Here is a 20262-nt window from a genome sequence, read left to right as displayed (position 1 = left end):
GCGGAGACACAGCCTGGAGATGAGCTTCTCCGTGTCTTTCTCTGAGGGGTCTGCTACTGAGAAGAGAAAGCCACTCGTTCTTAGAGTAACAGATTTTTACTTTGCACGTAAGTATCCAACAGAGCATTGGCAAGATCTTCTAAATAATTTGCAGACATATACATGCAAATAAGTGCAAAAATGCACACACACACACACATGTGAGGTGTCAGTGTGTCAGAGAAGGCTGTGTCTGCCTTGATAAGAGGCTGACAATGATGCTATACAGCTATTAGGCTGGAAATAGCCTGCCAGCACAAACAGTTGTCAGGCAAGGCTATTGTCAGGCTGGATTTACAGCAAAGCTCAAAGAATTTAGTCAACTGCACTTTTGTAGATAGTTTCCCAAACCCGTTAACAACATTGTTCAGCTTCAGAATGGTTGCATTAATAAAGCATTAATAAAGACAAATAGACGCACTTGAAAGGTGTGACAGTGAGTAAATAGATAAAGCTCATTTACCTTGCGTGCTCACATGCCTGCTTGTAGCAAGCACAGAGCTCCCTTTTACAAGCCCTCAGAGTAACAAGCGTGTCTAATTAAAATGCACAATTCAACCGAAAAACAGAAAACAAGCCATCACTGAACAATCCCATCCGTCCTCGCCCTGGTCATGAATTTCAGATAAATACCATGATACGGGACGGCGCCACAGAGTCGTGCCACATGAATTAATTAAAAGCCCTGATAGACATGTCTTCCATCTAGCAGACCTATAAGGAATTACATTTGAATCAACAGAAAGAACAGTTGCAGGGTCCCTCGGGGGAATTAATGAAACACACTTTCAGGGAGGAGCCATCAGAGCCCTGGACTGAGGGGAGCAGGAGGAGGAGAAAGGGCCAGCAGCAGGATGTCATGTGCAGGACCGTCGCCGTCGCGTCTCTGACCTCTCGTTTCATACTTTAATAAAGTCGCACCCAGGTGTCCTTGATGCCTTCCAGTTGCCTGGGGCTCTGGGAAAAGCTCAACTGGAGGCAGCCACACCATCGTGGCAAATGGCTACCCCTCCCGATCTGTGTTCCCCCTCTCATGTTATACATCCATGGGCATGCACACACACACACCAAGCGCACGGAAAGCCAGGATGCAGATACTGTGAGATGCTTTGCGTTACCTTGATAGCCTCTTATCAGGATGAAACTACGCTTTTGTTGAGAAACACAGGATGATTTCCTCACTTGAAGCATTGAACTTGTGCAACACAAAGTGTTACATCAATCCTTCAGAGCGAGCCTCTCTCGCGTTCCGCCCGAGTTCCCGCAGCGTTTCTGTTGTCACTTCAGCCTCGTGATTTACTATCATGTGCAGTCTGTTACAGGAAATTGGAGCGGCTCTGGCTGGCTTTTGGATTGTGGCGGAGACAGTTTTCCGTTGAGAACCGAAGCAGATTATCTCGATGGGAAGGCAGGAGATTTAGAGATGTTACAGTACGCAATATGTTATCACAATACAGTCAGGCCAGGCAGCTGCTATCTGTCATAAACTCTGGCTGCTGTTAGCCACACTAAACAGCAGCATGTGACCTAATCTAGATGAGCAGCCACTGAGAAAATACAGAATGGGGTGGTGTCATTTTTAATAAAGCCGTTTTATGGACTCCAGTCAACAGAGCCAGAGGAACGGGCTGAGACTTCCTTGTGCAAATGATATGGCAGAAGGAGTTTCATAACTTCCTCTGCTCAGACAAGCCTGTGGCAAGTCTCCTAACAGAGCGAGGAGAGGAAGCGAAAAAAATAACCTCCGCCTTATCAAGATTTCACAGAGACATTTCTTTAATTAGTTTTAATATTTCTTGTTTAGATAGTGTCAGCCAATTTACAATTCGGTCCCAAACGGAACAGGGTGTGTGTGTGTGTGTGTGGGGGGGGGGGGGGGGGGGGGGGGGTCTCTTTACTTCTCTGATACAGAGAAAATAGCTGATAAAAAAGAAAAAAGATTGCTCACGTCTCTTGATTTAAATGCATATGCATATTTTGGACAGGAATCAAATACCTTGGCATGCACATGCTTTCAACGGCGATCTTATCGCTGGTGTCTGAGCGGTGTCACGCCACGGTGTTTGTTAAATTCATGAGTGAAATGTTGCAGAAAGAAAGCTATCTCTGAAATCCTTAATTGTGCAAACACACTCACGGCGGCTTCACGCTTTCTTGGTGCTACGTGCTTTACTTTGCTGCCTGGGAGGCAGCGTGGACATGAAGTGCTCTGACTGGTGACGGCCTGTGTGGCGATGGAAAAATGATTAGCGTTGCTGAGGAAAAGTTTCCTCTCTCAGAGATCTCGGACAAACACGCCGGGCCTCAAACCCAAAACAATGTTGATGGAAGCAGCCAAACATCTGCAGCAGCGAGACTCCTGCCTTCGGAACACCGATATCTATTTATGTTTTCCAAGATATCCAGATTGTAAGCACGAGGGAGCACTTAAAATACCCAAGGTGCAGCTGGGACTGTGGCTGCGTTGTAGCCTACCTGCATATCCTCCCACCCGTCTCTTCTCTAGTCTGTGTATTTTCACAAACCTTCCTCCCACATTAACACATTCTTAGGCTTTTGTCCTGATGTCGCCTCTCCCCATCCACACATCTCGGCCCCCCCTCTTCGGCGCACACCTTTTCTCTTCTCCAGGCAGGTGTTGAGTGGCTGTGCTTACCGGCCCAGCTCTCGCCCCTCTTTCCCTTTCTCTCGCTCTCTCTCTGGCAGCTGCTAGCGGGATGGAGGATGCTATAACAGCTGCACATGAGAGCGGGTGAAAAAAGAGAAAGCACACAAGGCAAACAGCTCCAATCCCCTTAGGGTTGTCAACCCCCCCCCCCCCCCCCCAACCCCTGGCGTTTTTTAACCAGGCAAACAGAGGGGAAACTGTTGCAGTCGGATGGCATCGGGGTCTCCGTTCCCTTAGCCCTAACTGGTGATCTCAGCTGCTTGTGCTCTCCGAGGGAACGGTCTAGTTGTCTGCATGAGATCCATCCACTTAAATCCACTTGCTATCATTTACTAATTGCAACCTGAAAAACCTGTCATTTTCAAATGGAGATTTTTGATGGAGTTACAGCTGCTGGATAAAAAACACAAAATGACCGACACCACCACACTGCTTTCTCCCTCTCAAATCCTGAGTGTGTGTTTGTGTGTTGTTTTCACAAACAACATCAAAATACATGAGATCGGCTCAGAGGCTTTGTTTGGCCCTGGCAAGGTTAGGCCAGCCTCATTCCAAATTTCCTGAGGGGGAACTGAGAAAAACGATTCCATGTAGATAAATCACTCTCACAGATCAAAACACAAATCAGTGGCAAAGACAAAAGATGCTGACTTGCAGAGGACAGTGGAGGCAGGGAGACATCTGTATCAGTGGAGCAAACCTTAAGATCCCCGGCTCCGCTCAATCAAGCCCGCTAACCAGGGCTCGCACAGTCGGTCAAAGGAACCGCGCGTGAAAGACAAAGATTGGGATGCAACTGTTCCTGGCAAGCTGCGTTTTAAGTTCTGAATGTTAAGTATTGTATGTCTAGTTTCGCAAATCTTTACGGTGTGTGTGAGTGTGTGTGTGTGTGTGTCACCCTGGCTGGCTACAGTTCTGCATCCAAGACAGCAAGTACCGTCCCATGCAGCCCTTCACGCATCACAGCCCTCAGTCTTCTATTAACTTCTCCAGCATGAGCAATAAATAAATACATGTAATCCACAACTGTTTATGGCCCACTCAACGCTTTAGAGAATCGAGGTGTCACACAGAGAGGAGTCCTCTGGGAGGAGAAAAGAGCCACTAGTCCCACTTTTGATCAAGCCGTTTCACATTTATCAGAGGAAACAACACATCTTTTTTTTTTACAGCTCTGTTTTCTGTTTCAGCCTGAATCCTCTCAGAGGGAAAGGTCGTATGGAAATCACCTTGTGGTTTAACTTTGAAGCATATTTCATAATGTAGAGGACCAATTCATGTTCAAAAACACAGCTAACCATGCACGACTGACAGTCATTATTTGATCCCCTCCTCTGAGATCCATATATGATAACACATCAATTTCGATTAAGGTGATATGAAAGAGAAATGTAAAAGAGGTTCCAAAGGGGGGTGGAAGGGGGGGGGGGGAGCTGCTGCATTTCAGGTGAATAAAATGATATTGAGAAGAACTTGTTAAGCTGTGACACAAGACACAATTGACCTGTGAAGTGTGCTTAACAAGAAAACACTCTACTCTGGGTCTGGATAGGCTTCAACAGCCGCGCACCTGACAAAGGCTGTGCCGCCGCCAGGCTTAATTCAAATACCGACAGAGGACCGAATAAGAAGCCCAATGAGGTCACAGATTTGGGGTGGGGGGTCGTGTGCAGCAGGCGTAGAACCGTTGGGTCGAGCCCTCGCCGCTAACAAAAAAAGGCGTTCCATATTCAGTTGCTATCTCCAATCCAAACAAGTGAGGCTTGATGGGCCGGAGTTCTGGCCTGGAACAGAGGGGGAAAACAAGCGCACTGCCACAACAAAGACAGGAAATTCAGCATGGATTCCTACTTCTCTCTTTTCTCCTGCCTCTCTATACCTAACAATGCTGGTAATGGAGAGAGAACAGTGCCCGGGGCTGGCAGAGACACCTGCGACATATTTTCTACCCCCCCCCCCCCCCCCTACACACACACACACACACACACACCCGCTCTTCCTACCCCCCTCGACATTAAAGTCCTTCACAGAAATCAGAATTTAATAAATCACCCCAGAGCCTGACAGAGTTTATCTCCGGGGGTCGCCTCCACTGTGCGGAGACTCACAGACAGACAAAGCTCGGCCCGATAAGATGTGAAATTAAATACAGTTAGCAGTTTGAGACAAAGGGAGGGAGCGTGTCACACCGAGCTTTGTAGGGAGTAAACGGCTGGCACAGACACGTGGGGGGGGTGCACGCACACACAGACGCCACGAGTCGGCGAGGTGATTCATTTCAGGTTTCCGCTCACATTTAGCCTCATTTGCATCATCCACTGTCAACACATCACCTCTCGCAGATATGTTGGAGAGCGTTCATTAGGCGTCCCGGGGATGACATCCTTTTCACCCAGATACACCATTATTAATCACTGGCTCTGCTCCGATGCGGACTCATCGCCGTCATGGATCGGGCGCTATCTGCCTGTGTTTCCTTTCATTCGGCAGACGTCTCTGTCACCAGCCATCACTGAGGCTAAAAGAGACTTATGGGAGTGTGTTGAGGCTCAGGCGACCTTATGAATGCGGCGCATAAGCGTTTAGTACTGCGAGGATAGAAATGTGAGGATTTGTTTGACACTGGTAGGATCAGTCAGCGCCGACACCCGGGCACACACACAGCGCAGCCCAACGACTGGAGGACTGTGAAACAATTAGCAGCGTTTTAAAATATGAAACCTCACTGCCTAGTGTTATTAGCACGGCTGCAATGCTTTCATATGCACTTAAGATCCGTTTCAATTAGCTACGATCTCCGAGTCGCATCAGGATATGGCCAACCTCAGCTGTTCAAAGCACAGTTTTTTCTCTGCTCGGTATAAGAGCGCACAGTCAGGTTTCCTGGATGAAGTGGCGCGAGTTATTTAATAGGCTTAGCATGGACCACCTGACCTTTCCCTTTAACAACACTGAGACCAACAGGCTCAGGGCTGCCATGGGAACAGAGTTGCCACGGTGGAGCCCAATGTTCGCCAACGTTTTCTCTCTGCTGACCACAGGGTCGTCATCCGTGGCCTCGCTGTTGCTCAAACTGATGCTGAGGCGACGTCGCCAAGGAGGCATCCACATGGCCCGGTCCAGCGGGGGCTCAGACCGGCCCTCTTGGACGGAGACCTCCTGGGTCCGCAGCCACGCCATCCACAGAGTGAGTGCCGCTCCGTAGAATGTGGGGAATGACAGGAATGCTGTGCACCATCATGAACAAACATTTTCAAACTGAAAATTAGCTGGTCAACTGTTGAAGACTAGCTACATTCAAATTCCATTTAAGAAAGGGTTCAGAGCAAAACTCTTTAGTACACTTTTTCTTTTCTGTTGACGCCAAACACAAATAACTTGTGGTGAATTACTCCTACAAAAGGGTGACTGACATTAGGAACATTGTTTAGTGTTTCAATGGAACATTCAAGAGAACATTCAATACTGTTTGCATACCGCTGAGTCATCAACAGGGTAAAGGGAATGGCCTCTGGTTCATCCAGTGCTGATACAGAATATCCCAAATGATGTTTTGGGACAAAATCCAGGAGGATAATTTGCTTTGGGAACAGAAACTACTGCTTTGTGTTCCTTAACTGCTGCGGTTAAAGAGATGCAGCCGGTTGGAGAATGTGCTCAAAGCCTTGTTCTTGTCACACATGTGTCTTCTTGCTACAACAATAACCAATTTTCTGCAAGTCAAAAAGTATTGGGTCGGCCTAACCTCCAAAACAAGTCAACTGAATGCTATTGAGTAAATTGTGACATCCAGCTGCTGTTCAGTTACGACTTTCATATCGTCCTGGATTTGAACATTTCGCAGAACTATTCAATGATAGTACGGTGGCGTAGTGGGCGGTGCTGTTGCCTCACAGCAAGAAGGTGCCAGGTTTGATTCCTTTCTGTGTGTAGTTCGCACGTTATCCCCGTGTCTCTCCGGGTTCTCTCCGGTTTCCTCTCACCTCCAAAAAAACATGCAACTTAGGAGAATTAACCACTCCAAATTGTCTGTAGGTGTGAGTGTGTGCTTGAGTGTTTGTCTGTCTGTGTGTGTGGCCCTGTTATGAGCTGGCGACGCGTCTGGGGTGTGCCCCTGCCTCTCTCCCGTAGTTAGCTGGGGATAGGCTCCAGCAACACAACACAACAAGGCACAAATAAACAAATAAAGCGGCTGTTGTCTACAAGAAAATGGATTGATCCCATGAAATAAAATACAAACAAGGAAATCCACAAATTTGCTGTTGGTGATTACATCCTGCGAGGATGAGTAGCAGTCTCTGTTGTCAGCCAATCCATCGATGTGATTGAGAAATTGGCTGTTGGGTGTTTTAAAGGCTCCCCTTTATAATGCAGGGGAGTGTCATTTCTACTCCCACGTCACACATAGCTGGCTACCCACTATCAACAGTCTAATCATTAAATGAAGTGCTAGCCCGTGTTGATGGAGGTTGTAAGGTTTCAGCATGTGTAGTCAAAAGTAACCTGAGATCTCAGAAGAAGTACCTGCTTCATTTAAAGCTCCACTATTATCTGATTTGTGAACGATTTCTGATTTTGTCTATGATGCATAATAGAAAGAGCATCTCACAGTACCGTAAATGCATGCGTGCGACATACAAAGACACACAGATACCCCGGAGGACTCGTGCAAGCCCATCACTGTGGCAAGAGCATATCAGGTAGAAGAAGAAATCAAGACAAGCCCCAGAACCCAAAAGTATCTGTTGCATGAGTACTTTAAACTTTGTCCACGTTTGCTCTGAGCAGGGCAGATCAAGGCAGTTCACTCTTTTCCAAATCTTTATTTTTTTGGTTTTATTTTCCTTGCATTCAAATGAAGGGCCGCAAAACGCTCCACTCTACAAGCAAACTCTACAAAGAGGCGTTTGATCTGAGAAATCTGATCTGTATTTCTAGTATTGTCTCCAGTGCCTACTGTGTTAGAGGTCAGGAGTGAAAGGCCATTTGATAACTACAGAAAGATCTTTTTTTTTTTTTGCTTTATTACACCGCCTTTCATCTCTCTTCCAGCAAAGGTTAAAACAAAGCATTTCATCCGTAGGAAAAGAGAGGATGAAATGGATTGCTTTGGAGCCTCAAACCATTTTTTGTCACTGGGGGGGGGTCTGGCATTCATGGTACAAGGAAAACTCCAGTGGGATGTGTTTCTGAGAGAGACGAGGCTCCTCAGGCACGATTAGCATATGTCCTCTCAACCTTCCGCCAAACCTCTCAATGAGACCCTGAAATCCTATTGAGATATTATTGCAACCATCACACAGGTGCACACATGCAGAAACACACACACAATCACAGTCCAATGACACCCACTTCCCACTGAATATTCCTTTCTTTCGTAATGGTAACCTTGGGGGACGGGCCTTACCAACGAAACACTTAACAGCCACCAGTCTGAGAAAAATGTTTTTGATATGCTTGTGTCATTTAATCATCCCCTTTCTGCCGACGCTGTGCAGGACAATTTTGCAGGATATTAACTCCCAACTAAACCCTGGCTTGTATCATTTGTGGGGCCAGTGAAGCAGGAGTCCCAGGAGGTGCAGAGACTTCCTCCTCACAGTCATAGTAATCTAAGCTTGACTGGGCGTGCACGCACCCTCACGCACAGACACACACTCACACACGCTCACGCACAGCTAATAGACAGGTCGACTGAATCATAATGGAATAAAGAAATCAGGAAATGTAAGGTACAAATGAAGTGCTTCACTGACATGCTCTGTTTGTGTGTTTATATTATATATATATATATATATAGTAATACCTCGGCATTTGAGCGTTTTCACATGAGTGTTCCGAGATACAAGCCAGCAAGCAATAATTTGCTTTGAGATGCGAGCATAATATTGAGATACGAGCCCGTGAGCATGCTTCCTGATGCCGACGCTAGATGGCCGGGAGCTCCGAGCGCGCTTCACTGGTGGTGTCAATAAGAGATTCGGCTCGCCAGTACGAGCGGAGTCCATCGACAATATGTACAATCCTAATACAGAAGGATGCTATCAAGAACACAAAGCCTTCCAAAGGAAGAACTATTATGTCTAAGTTTATTTAAGTGTACGTGTAAAGTACAATTACTGTGTAAAGTGTCTACGTACTGCCCAACGCCCCCCTGCCTCTCCCGCCTCTGCACTTAGTCGATATCGTCTGTCTCGACAGCAAAATGCATAAGAAAACACATTTTATATTACAGTATCATTTATTATATAATTTTTTTGTGTGTGTATCTATATAGCAATTAAAAACAATTCCATTGTTATTAGCGTTGATTTGGGTGTTTTTAGACGGATTATTGTTTCTCAGTTATTTTATATGGGAAAAACTGATTTGACATACGAGTGATTTGAGTTACGAAGTCATCGAAGAACAACTTATACTCATATGTCAAGGTATTACTATATATATATATACACACACACACTTAATTTCCTTGCAAAACGTGAGAGATTGAATAGCATTCGTAGAAACGTGCCTTTTCAAAGATCCAGTTAGACATCTCACATTGCTTAATGGGGTAGAAATATATTTATTTTTCTGCTGTGGAGCCGATGACGTGATTGTATCCAAAATATATGAAAGACTTACTAGAAAACACAAGTGTCTACAGTTGGATGGGGAAAAGTATTTAATTGCACAGAGGCCACCCCTATTCTTTACCAGGGAGCGTCTCATGCGCACACAATGCAAAGGCAGCAAAGGCAACCGATGAAAACCATTTTTGTTCCAACACAAAGAACTAGGTCACCCTCTCATAATTGTCAATCATGCAATAAATCTCTCTGTGGCACAAATGAATGCGGCATTTGCAATGAGACAAAGCTTATTGGCATGCTATGTCAGCTTGACTCAATTCATCCTCCTTTTCACACAAGACCATTCATATGTGAAGTAGCACGAGGGTGTCTGTCTCTCTCTTGGGCTCTCACACACACACACACACACTCCCACAGTCTTCATGTGAAAGTTACACAGGGTTAATTCATGTGGACATTTCAGCCAAGGGCTGCTTTATTATCACAACCGTGTCTCGCTGTACTTTCTTAACAATACTAGGAATTTATACACAAACGAGGCACAGACATCGTCAGATCAGATCAGATCAGATCAGATCAGATCAGATCGGTTCCTGCAGTAAATGATTACACTTTTTTTTCTATAGGAAAATAATATTTCTGTTTGAAGGTATAGAACTGCACACCTAACTTTTCTGCTTCCTTTCCAGTGTAGCGAACGTAGAGTGTCTGTTTCAAGCTATGTGATTGGCTGGAAGCATTAGCTTGACACAGCAGTCCAGCATCAGCCACGCAGGCTTGGTCACGTCTCCGAGGACCCGACCGTCACTCTTTAAGAGCAGGGTAATAATAGCCAGGCGCCACATCAAGTGGTGGCACAGGCGATTTGAAAGAAACATCAGGGAGACGGTGACATTTGAGTCTACGAGGAGAGAAACCCGAGCTCTGCAACCAATAAAGAAGCCCACCAACACTCACTGGAGGGCGAGAGGAAGGAAGGCAAAGAGCGATGTCAGTGTGAGATGAAAATGTGTTGACCTGGTGATATAGATACTCCACTCATAAAGTCCGCAGGTGTGCAACACCATTAGGAAGCAGATCTGGGTGCGGCTATCGCTAATATTGTAGACCCTACAATTTTACAATACGCTGCAGCTTGGATCACTTTTTATTGCTGACCATTAAATTGACAAATAAAACATGCACATACATCACAGAATAGGTTTTCATCCTTCACATTTGTATTATTTCCCATTTTAAACTCCAGTAGACGCTCGCAGACAGAACCGGATCAAATTAATTAAAAAGTATGTTCATAAAAACACTTCCTTGTGGGGGAAGTGACTTTTTTTCTTAATTTTCTAATTAAAAGAAAATTAAGATGGCAATGACCTTAAGATTAATGACTGCATTTTGATTGAGCAGATGCAAGTGGAGTTTTTTTTTTTTTTCACCATTTAAACAGACAGATCTGGAACAATCTACTGATCAGTGTCCAATGTTGGAGCTAAAAGCAGCCATCCAAATGTGATCTATAAATGCATTCAAAAGGACATTTTACATCCGCAGTTTGGCACTTAAGGCCCATGACATTAAAGTCATCATGCTGGCGTTTGCGCAAAATGAAAAGAGGCATGTTGCTTCATTTATTCCCTTATATATTCATGTATTTATGCTGGTATAATTTAACATCAATTGAAATCACTTTTTATTTTTATTTTTTACCAAACCTGGTAAACAAAAGTTTAATATCCAGCCTGATGGCTGAAGAGAAACTCACTTCATGCACATTTTTAGTTATAATTCAATGCAACAAACAGAATGAATAAAGTGTTTCTGCCGTTTAAGTGAATGCAGAGTCGACACAAATAGCTGTGGGGCTGCGTTCTCGGCTTTTCATCTGGAGGTATTGATGCTGTGAGCCACCATAGAATGTGCTGCTATAGTCTCAAGTGTCATTAGCTCGGGGGGCTTTTCCAGCTAGCTACCAGGTAAAGATTAGATAACAATCGGCCCTTTAATAGATACTGTTGGAGGCACTAGAGCCGAATCCTGTGCTGTGCCATTCATCTGAAGCTCACAGCAGAAGAAGAGCGAGAGCTGATGTCACATCCTCGCTGTGATGTATCACTGAGCACAGCTTCGGACGCGGCTGCTGTTAAATCGCGCGGAAACGTTGCCTCCAACCAGCGTCTGCCATTTCTGGTACGACGTTCATTAAATAGAAATATCATGCAATTGATTTAATATATTCTGAAATTACTTTAATGTATGAAGCATGTGACTACTGAGATTATTTAGCCTTGCAGTGAATACCCTGCATTTACATGCTTACTGTGAGATTGTCATGTTCTCCCATGCCCTGCAAATGGTCTCTTGGTAAAAAAAATGGAGGTATTTATCAACATTCAAATCATTTGCTAACACATGATTTGCGTTACTTCACTGAAATTCCCAAAATAACAGAGAATTTTGTTTGGCTGTCGTTCCTTTTTAATAAAGTTCAATTATTCGGGGCTCTTTTGTATTGATTAGAGAGCTTCACAAACACTGGCACCCGAGGGGAAACATCTGCATCTTTGCTCAGGAAAAGATTCGTCCCTGATAGACTCCGTGAAAATGAAGAGGGAGGGGGGCGGAGGGGTGAGAAAAACAAGTGGAGGAAATTTGTGGAATCCCATCTGAGATGCTTCCCTGATGGATTCATTTTCCTGTCAGCTCAGACAAGAAATGAAGCCGGGGAAAATTAACTCCTGATACAGTTACGCTGAATTAGACAGGGAGGGAGAGAAAGAAAAAAAACCTGAACACTTTTTAAGGATTCCAGCCTTGTCATTTTCAATTTTCTGCTCTTTGGACATGCTTGTATTCAGATTCCCCAACATCTATTCGCCATATCAATCCTAATTAGACAATCTGGGCTCACGAAGGATGTGAGCAGCTTTATTTGCATAATTTAATCATAAATACTCAGTGATACATATTTCCAAATGCATTTGTACAATTATCTTTTCCTCCTTGGGGCAAACGTATTAATATGATTAGGCAATAATTCTTAAAAAAAAAAAGGGGGGGGGGGGGGATATAGGAAACCAGCAAGTGTGCACTCTTTTTTAAACTCCAGCTTTAGGCTATATGAAAAATTAATTAATTTCTGAGGAAAATCAATTTCTCTATGTGACCATATTAGACAGAGCCGTGCAATGGCTTGCATTTCTTCTCCAATCAGGAAATCTCATCTGCTCCCTCTAACTTCTGTCAGTAGCACTTAACATCCTGGTTGGAGCGTCAGTGGCTTCCGCCATGCTCCCTAAATGTGCTGTAATATGAAAGAGGCCATGAGTAAAGGAGGGAGCCGGACAGCTCTGAATGGAGAGGGAGGACAGCAGGAATCAGAGTCACCCAAAATCTATCCCTTGCCTTTCAGATTCAGTCTCAAGTCTAAGATAATCATGCAAAAATCAGTGTCCAACTTCAACTTACCATATAAGTCTTATCAATGCAGGAAGAGGGTATTGTCTCAAATCTGCACTAACACTCCTTTATGGATGGAGAACATAGCAAAATAAGCCATTTTAATACCCTAATCAAGATGGAAAGACAGGATGCAAATGTGAAATTCTAGACCGTTTCAGTGGGTCGAAAAATTAATTGGTAATTCAGCTGCTGTTGTGGATCCAGTAAAGGCATGCAAATAAGATAAGAGCTTGGACAACTGATGGCTCCAACAGGCAAATTAACAATGCAGGCCTCTCCGTCATGCAAATAGCCTCTAAATCCACAAATGACATCAGACAGTGTCAAACAAAGCCTCGATAACAAGTGAAATTTTGTGGTTTCCACAGTTTTGGCTCAGCTTCAACAACACTTTTAAGAGAAATGGAGAAAAATAATGTACGTTTTGTTTGCTGAGCTCATCAATGGATTTCTCTCGCTCTCAAAAAAACAAAAACAGTTTCATTTGCACGTGTTCCAGCTCAGTGAATGTCAAGTCAATAAAGCGATTCTGACTTTCAAGGAGACCATTTTTGCAAAAAAAAAGAAAACCCACCTTGCCGCCATCTGCTAACTGCACAGTTGACTTGAGCACATGTACTGTACCTAATCAAATTTAGCGGAGCTCACGAAAGGATTAAAAATGCAAGGAAAGAGACGGGTCTTAAAATGTTTTATCCCTCAGCTAAAAAAAAAAACAAACCCAAAACAAACTCAGCTCAACATGATGGCCAAATTAACTTAAAAAACAAAAGTGTTCCAATAGATTTGCGTTTGAAACGGCTTTGTATACCATTCTCTCGCTCTTTCTGTCTCTCTATCTCTAATCAGGCATCTGTCATTCTGTTTTTGAAGTTATTATCGCCTGAGCTCCCTCTTGGATGTGGTTGCTGGGTGACGGGTATCTTAGCACCCACTCTGACTGGGAATGATTTGAATGGAATCCAGAAATCTCCCCTGAGTACCTGTAAACACATCCGTGCCTTGTAGAAAACAAATATATTATAAGAGGAGAGGAGGGAGAGCGACAAGCTGGCACCCTCGGTGGCAGCTCACACTGAGCGCAGAACAAAACAATTACCGGCATTTGCAAATATGTGTGTTTAGGCGTAAACACTTTGGGAAGGGGGAACAAAAGAGGTGACAGCTCCCCTCCTCTCTATCGCATCAGGATCAATTAAAAAATATCGGTTCAACAAAAAGTGCTTTCTGTGACCCGACTGACGTGTTTCAGAGTGAGATCCGTTTGAAACCAGCTGGGGGGGGGGGGGGGGGACTTAAAGAAGGGCACGTAAGCGAAAAGCCGACATGCTCCCAGTGGTGGGACATCGGCTGAGGCCTTCGGTTAATCTTCAAGGGTGGACGATGATTGTCGAGGAATTGCTGCATGTCTGAGCCCCAGCATCGGGATAGACGGCCTCCAAAAAAAAGCAGACCAATGGGAGCTATGCGATATCTCTGCACCGCCCCGTGTGTTATAATAACCTCTCAGAGAGTTCAAGTGTCACAAAGCAATAAGAACCTTTTCCGTGCCACCACAGGGAAAATGAAAAGGAAAACAAGTAGCTGGAGCAGGGAGGGGGGGGGGGCTCCTGAGGGCTCCTGGAGGACAAGAGGCATAATGTAAGGGAGATTGCTGAACCTGGATCAGTGTGGGAAGCAGCGTGAATGCTGCTGCTAATCTTGCATGAGAGTCCTTAAGAAAATTATGAAGTCAACACTGATTATAGAGTTAAGACTATTACAAAAAAAATAACATTTCATAAATTACAGTGTTTGCTATTATTTAGAAAACACATGCAAAACGTATGCAAAATATTTCACACTATAATTATTTCTTCTTTTTTTTTATCTGGCAGAATCTCTGAGCAGCATTTAATGCAACAAAAAAATGATGCAAAAGTAACAGCAGGGAACAATTTGTCTGTTTGCATCCACGCCCAAACGAACACAGTGGGATGAATCGGGGCTCCGCGACGCTGTTCACATTCACACTGTGTAAAATGAGAGCAGTGTTGTTTCCACACAATAGAATGTGCGAGGGGGGGGGGCTAAGCAGCATGTGAAATAGTAAGACCCATTGTGCAGGAGTATTATTCCCTTCATTGTTGCCACTCTGTCACTGCATCAAGTCTGGTGGCACTGTGGTAACAGGACAGGATGAAAAGCCAAACGGTCTCAGGCAGCAGGCTGCTGTTGTGTAACCTGAGAGGGTTAACCGGTGAACTCCGATACTTTTCAGTGGCAGTAAGTCGCTGAAAAACGGAACATCAACCTTGGAGGCGTGGACCCGTTTGCACCTACAGGGCAACCCGTGTCCAGTTCACTCATGAATGATCATTTTGTCAGCGGCAGTTCAATGGCAAACGCACGCATCCCTGCAAATAAAATCAACTCTTTCTAAGTAACAGAAGCCTTTTATCCAGCGGATGCCTCACTGTTCCATGATGTAATTCTCCAAATGGGGCAGGCTGGGTCTGAGTGATTGATTTCAGCCCAGCACCAGGAGTACCTGGCTGCTTTCAGAGACAATTACAGTCCTGTCCATGTGCCTGTAATAGCCCAGCACTTTAGCGTCATTAAAGCGACGCGAGGCACTGCATTATCCTTTAACCCCATCCCTGGCCATCCACCCATCGACAGCCCGGAGAGTTCAACCACATACTTTGTCACCTGGAACCCCGACGCCATGGAATGAGAAGAGGCTCGCCACACGACATGGCTTTGTAAATGTTGCTGAAGCACCGAAGTGCTCAGGTGCAATAATGAAAATGTCTAAGATCCACATATTCATTCATAGATTTAAAAAAAAATGTAGGCTACTAAAATTTTCAATTGATTAAATACACACACAAAACAAAAGTTTGAGAAAAATAAGTCATTGCAGGAACATCCCTTTCAGAGTCTTCCACAAAATGTTGTGCAGCTTATTTGTGATTGCATTTTCTGCTCAGGCACTTTGCAGATAATTCTTTAAGTCTCAAAACCTAAAGCAAAAAAAAGCTGCCAATTTGCACCGCAAATTCTGAATGTTCCTTTAAGTGTTTTTTTCATATCACCTTGTGAGCTTAAATGTTTAGCTGTAAATCAGAATAAACTTTATTCTCACACTATAATTGTCCTAAAGTGAACTGAAATAGCCAAGTGATTTAAAGTGTTGCTATTCCACACCGACACGAGCCTTTCCATCATATTTGCATTTCCAGCTCATTTCTGGGGAAGGGGATCAATATGGAATCCATCATAGTGACAGGTAAGATGGTAAATTTGAGCTGGCTGAATCGTCCTGTGAGACTGAGCGATACATCAAAGCTGGGAGCAACAGGACAGCAAAAAAAATGACTTTTAATCAAACACTGAACCCCATTTCAATCAGGCCACGTTAAAGCAAATAAATCTGAAAATGCTATTAATTTAATATCAGTTAATTAAATAAATATATGTGTAACGTTTGCCTCACTGACTGAGTCTGTTTTAGCCTGTCAGTGGTCCTCAGCTTTTACAGTGTAGAAAATGGCTTCATATATTAGTTTCCAAATTAGAGTCTCAGAAACGTATTTAATTCATGAAAATGTTTTTCAATACCAAGAAATCAACTAACAGAAATAAAACGATACTTCTAATTATGATCAGGTTGTTTTGCTTCCTTTCTGAAAATCAAAGCCACTAATTGTTGCAGTTCTATTCCCACTATGGCAGGGGAATATAACCCCATATTATTCCAGAGTCATTTATAATAAAGTTTAGTGCGGCAGAAATGGCTGCGGGCTATTATTCCTGATTCTATTTTCTCATTAACATTTCTACTAAATCCCAGATATTATCGATTAATTTGTTAGTGACACAGTTCTTTCCCCCCGCACGTGTTGGAAACTTTCAATAAACTTTTTTCCGCGTTGACCTCCTCCTCTTTGTCGCGCAGACAGCTACGAGCACCCCGCCTGGACGCGCGCAAACGCGTCCACGCTGACGCTTAAAATATCGATACCCTAACCCGAACCTATTATTAATTACGGCTGCTTAGTTGATCGCGTTGATTGAACTACGCCGCGCTTGTCTCAGAAAAGGATAAATGTCTCCCCCGTCCTTGCTGCTGCGCCTTTACGCACGGGAGTGGGGTGAGCCCGCACGCCGGACCAGAGCCGGCCACTGACCTCGCATTGGTGCAGTCGTTGTACAGCGTCTCGAAGTCTTTTCTGGAGATGAGTTTACAGCGGTTCACCCCCGGTTGGATGGCGCCGAGCCCCCGGAGGATGCGGACCTGCTCCACGTTGCACACCACCGGCGTGATCTCCAGCCGCTTCAGCTTGGTGTAGACCGTGTGCAGCCCGCCGACCAGGTGCTTCAGGAACAGGTCGAACGCCTGCGGGAGGCAGATGAGCTCGCAGCTGTCCACGGTGAAAGACGCCACTTTGGCGCCGCGCAACTCGACCATCTTGCACTCGTTGTTTTGCGGTATGTTCTCAACAGGCGACGGGGTGGAGTACACGGGTTTACCGGGCGGTAGGGACGCGGCCGGGATGCCCGGGCTGCCCGTGGCGAATGGCTCTGATCTGAACAGGTTCTGTCCGGGGACGGGCGCGGGGGCCAGGGATGGAGACGGTGAGGAAGTTGCCGACGGCGGGGACGTGGTCGCGCACGGAGTCGAGATCGGAGGCGGTGGAAGCAGAGGAGTCGGTGGGATCAGAGCAGCCGGCGCGGCCATGGTCACCTGGAAGGAGGGGAAGAGAGGAGCCGAAGTTCAAAGTAGAAAACCCAGCTTGCCGGTTCGACCCGTAAATGAAAGAATCCACGAGAGTTTAGCTCCTCGGATAAGTTGGAGAAGTAAAAGAGCTGCCGAAAAGGCGTGCTGAGTGAGGGCTTTGGGGAGGGAGGGGGGGGGACAATGATCAAAGAGAGGAGGAGGAATGACAGGAGGAAAATGAGCCGAAAAGTGCAGCTCCGCTCTGTGGATGAGTTGTTGTTGTCACACGGTACGGAGGGGGAGGAGCTACGGGGGACAGGGAAGCCTTTGAAGAACAGATAACTGGCTGAAATGTTGCAGGGCTCTTAAAATGTTGCATTGATTATTACCTAGGGGGGGGGGGGGGTCTGTCTGATTAATCCACGCTCTTCTTAAGTCTGATTTTTGTTCTCTTATTTCTTGTTCCACACCTGAAAGCAGGAGTGAGATCTGATTACTGAGATCTGATTAGTCTAAACATCAAAAAGCTTCAGGAAAAACGTTTTACGTGAGACTGCAACAGTTGAGATCATTTTGTAAGCATGTAAATAGTGTGTGTCTGGTAATAGCTCTCTGGTTCTGTCCTAGTTTCAGTATTGCCAGCATGAATCTTTGTCTAACTGTCTCTTTTATTAGGCCTCTATGAATATTGAACTCGCAGAGCTTCCCTTAAGACTTCCTGACGCAACATGAAGACGCGGCTGTTCCTGAAGAGATGGAGGTTTCATTGTAAAAGCCAACACAAAACTGATTACAGCGAATCCTATGCTGCGTATACTTTTAAAGTAAATAAAGTTATAATCACCACAGAAATGTAATCGTAGCGTCCTTTGTGTGTATTTTTGCTGTTGTACCTAAGCCTTACTTTATAATGGCAGAAGACTTTGCTTACAGTGTTAAAAGTAACCAGAAACATGTTCTGTCACACTGGGGAATCTGCGATGGTGCGGGAACACGCTACCCAGAATAAAAACTAAAGAAAAGAAACTTGTATGTAAACTTGTAACTATGAAGCACCATCCCATTCAAGGTTTGTGCTTCATAATGCTGAGGGTATACGAGCTTTACCCAACTACGGTTCCAAACTTTCCCTCATTCTCAAACAGAACAGGAAATGAGGGAGGAAATGCAGCAACGCAGCAAACAGGCGGGTCAAGTCCACGTTTACAGTATATATTCTCTTGCCCTTCTTTCCAAATCAATTAGTTTGTCTAAGACAGAGAAGTATGTAAACAAGCAGCTTGATTATCCTAATTTGCACACTTTATTTCTAGAATGGGCCCTTTTAAAATTAGAAGTTAGATACCTTTCAGAATGGAGTAGCAAAAGATCATTAGCTTTAATGTGTTATTCGAGGTGCGCAGGAAAGAAATGATCAGTTTGCAAAGTGTTTTTTTGGGGGGGAAATTAGCCCAAATGATGTTTTTAAACTCTCTTAGCTGTACCGTTAGATCAGACTTTATTTCCAAATGTAAAAAGAATTGTTTCTGCAAAGTGGTGTTCAAACCAAAAGTCATGTTTTTCTCAGTTTTTAATGTTTATAATCAAGATGGTATGTTTTCCATGCTAGTTGTGTTTCTATTTAACATAATCTGGGAGTGCACCATACATCAGCACTTGCATTCCCATTATAGTGTGCCGAATATTTGGAGTATTACTTATCACATTCACTTTAATATTCGATGTATTCCTGTTGTCTTGTTGTGTCGGATCAGCTTTAAGATAAGCAGTGTGCCATTTCAAAATTATCATTCAGGGAAAGAAGTAGCTTGTAGTGTAAAATCAATAACTGCTTAAAATTCATTGCCAGGCAATCCATTTGCCCTTTATCTTGCTAACCTTTCACTTAAATATGCACCATATTAAGATTTCATTATATACAATGAATGTCACAACAGTTTGCCCACCATTCCTCTTGTTTTTGCGCGGGTTAACTGCAAATCATTGCGCTTGTAATGTCTGAAAAATGACTTTCATTAACATTATGAAGGAGAAAAGGAAAATAAACAGGCTAGAGTGGCCTAATAGGTATTAAAAGGCACCACAGGATACGCATGACGCTCGAGATACGGAGGTCTTTCAACGGACTGGGTGGGCTTGCTTGTGTGAAAACAACAGCGCAACACAAAAATAAAGCCGACAGCGCACTACAGGCAAGTTGATATCACTCTGCACAAATGCAAACACATTACTGCATGGAAGGAGAGATGTTTATAGGCTTATATTTAGAGGAAAGAAGTAGGAGAAGAATTGTTTACTTTTGTTTTGTCTTGTGTACAATGAGGTCATGGACGATTCAAACTGTGCAACGCGGCTGTAAACGCGCACCATGGAGGAAGTTTGTCTGCTGGCTGAATACTTACTAAACACAGCGGCAAAGTGCACAGAAGTACAGTACGTGTGGATTAGATTACAGTAAACAAACGACTGTGTCAAAGCGTAATCACCCAGCATGATGCATGGCATCAGGAAAGCGCTTCAAAATGTATGGACCCGGGGTAATGCTTGTGTATGATCAATGACACTCGATATTGTTGGATGTTATAATTTATTCACCCCATAAAGCTTTGATAAAACAATGTTGAAAAGCAATTTAAATTGAATTCATTTAAATGTCAATTCCTATGGCTGGGAATTCTCTATAATTGGCTATTTAATTAAAATAATTCTCGCAGTCATTAATACAGCCAGTAACTTGTAGAGCGCTGACGTGTTTTAATTACATGGTATTAACAAAATTGATATGCTTTAGAAAGCATGGTGAATAAGAAATAATTAGACCA

General features: G+C 44.2%; 1 protein-coding gene across 1 annotated transcript in view; it reads right to left on the bottom strand.

Annotated features, from left to right (window-relative positions):
* Positions 1–17461, bottom strand: part of dachd (dachshund d) — an 84937-nt gene extending 67476 nt beyond the window's left edge. Inside the window, exon 1 of the mRNA XM_068746158.1 lies at positions 16911–17461. Within this exon, the coding sequence (XP_068602259.1) occupies positions 16911–17461 (551 nt within the window). The remainder of the gene's footprint in view (positions 1–16910) is intronic.
* Between the last annotated feature and the right edge of the window lie 2801 nt (positions 17462–20262).

The sequence above is a fragment of the Brachionichthys hirsutus genome, chromosome 12 (assembly GCF_040956055.1).
Source record: "Brachionichthys hirsutus isolate HB-005 chromosome 12, CSIRO-AGI_Bhir_v1, whole genome shotgun sequence".
Classification (NCBI taxonomy): Eukaryota; Metazoa; Chordata; class Actinopteri; order Lophiiformes; family Brachionichthyidae; genus Brachionichthys; species Brachionichthys hirsutus.
Note: the sequence above shows the minus strand (reverse complement) of the source record. Positions and strands in the feature narration are given on the sequence as shown.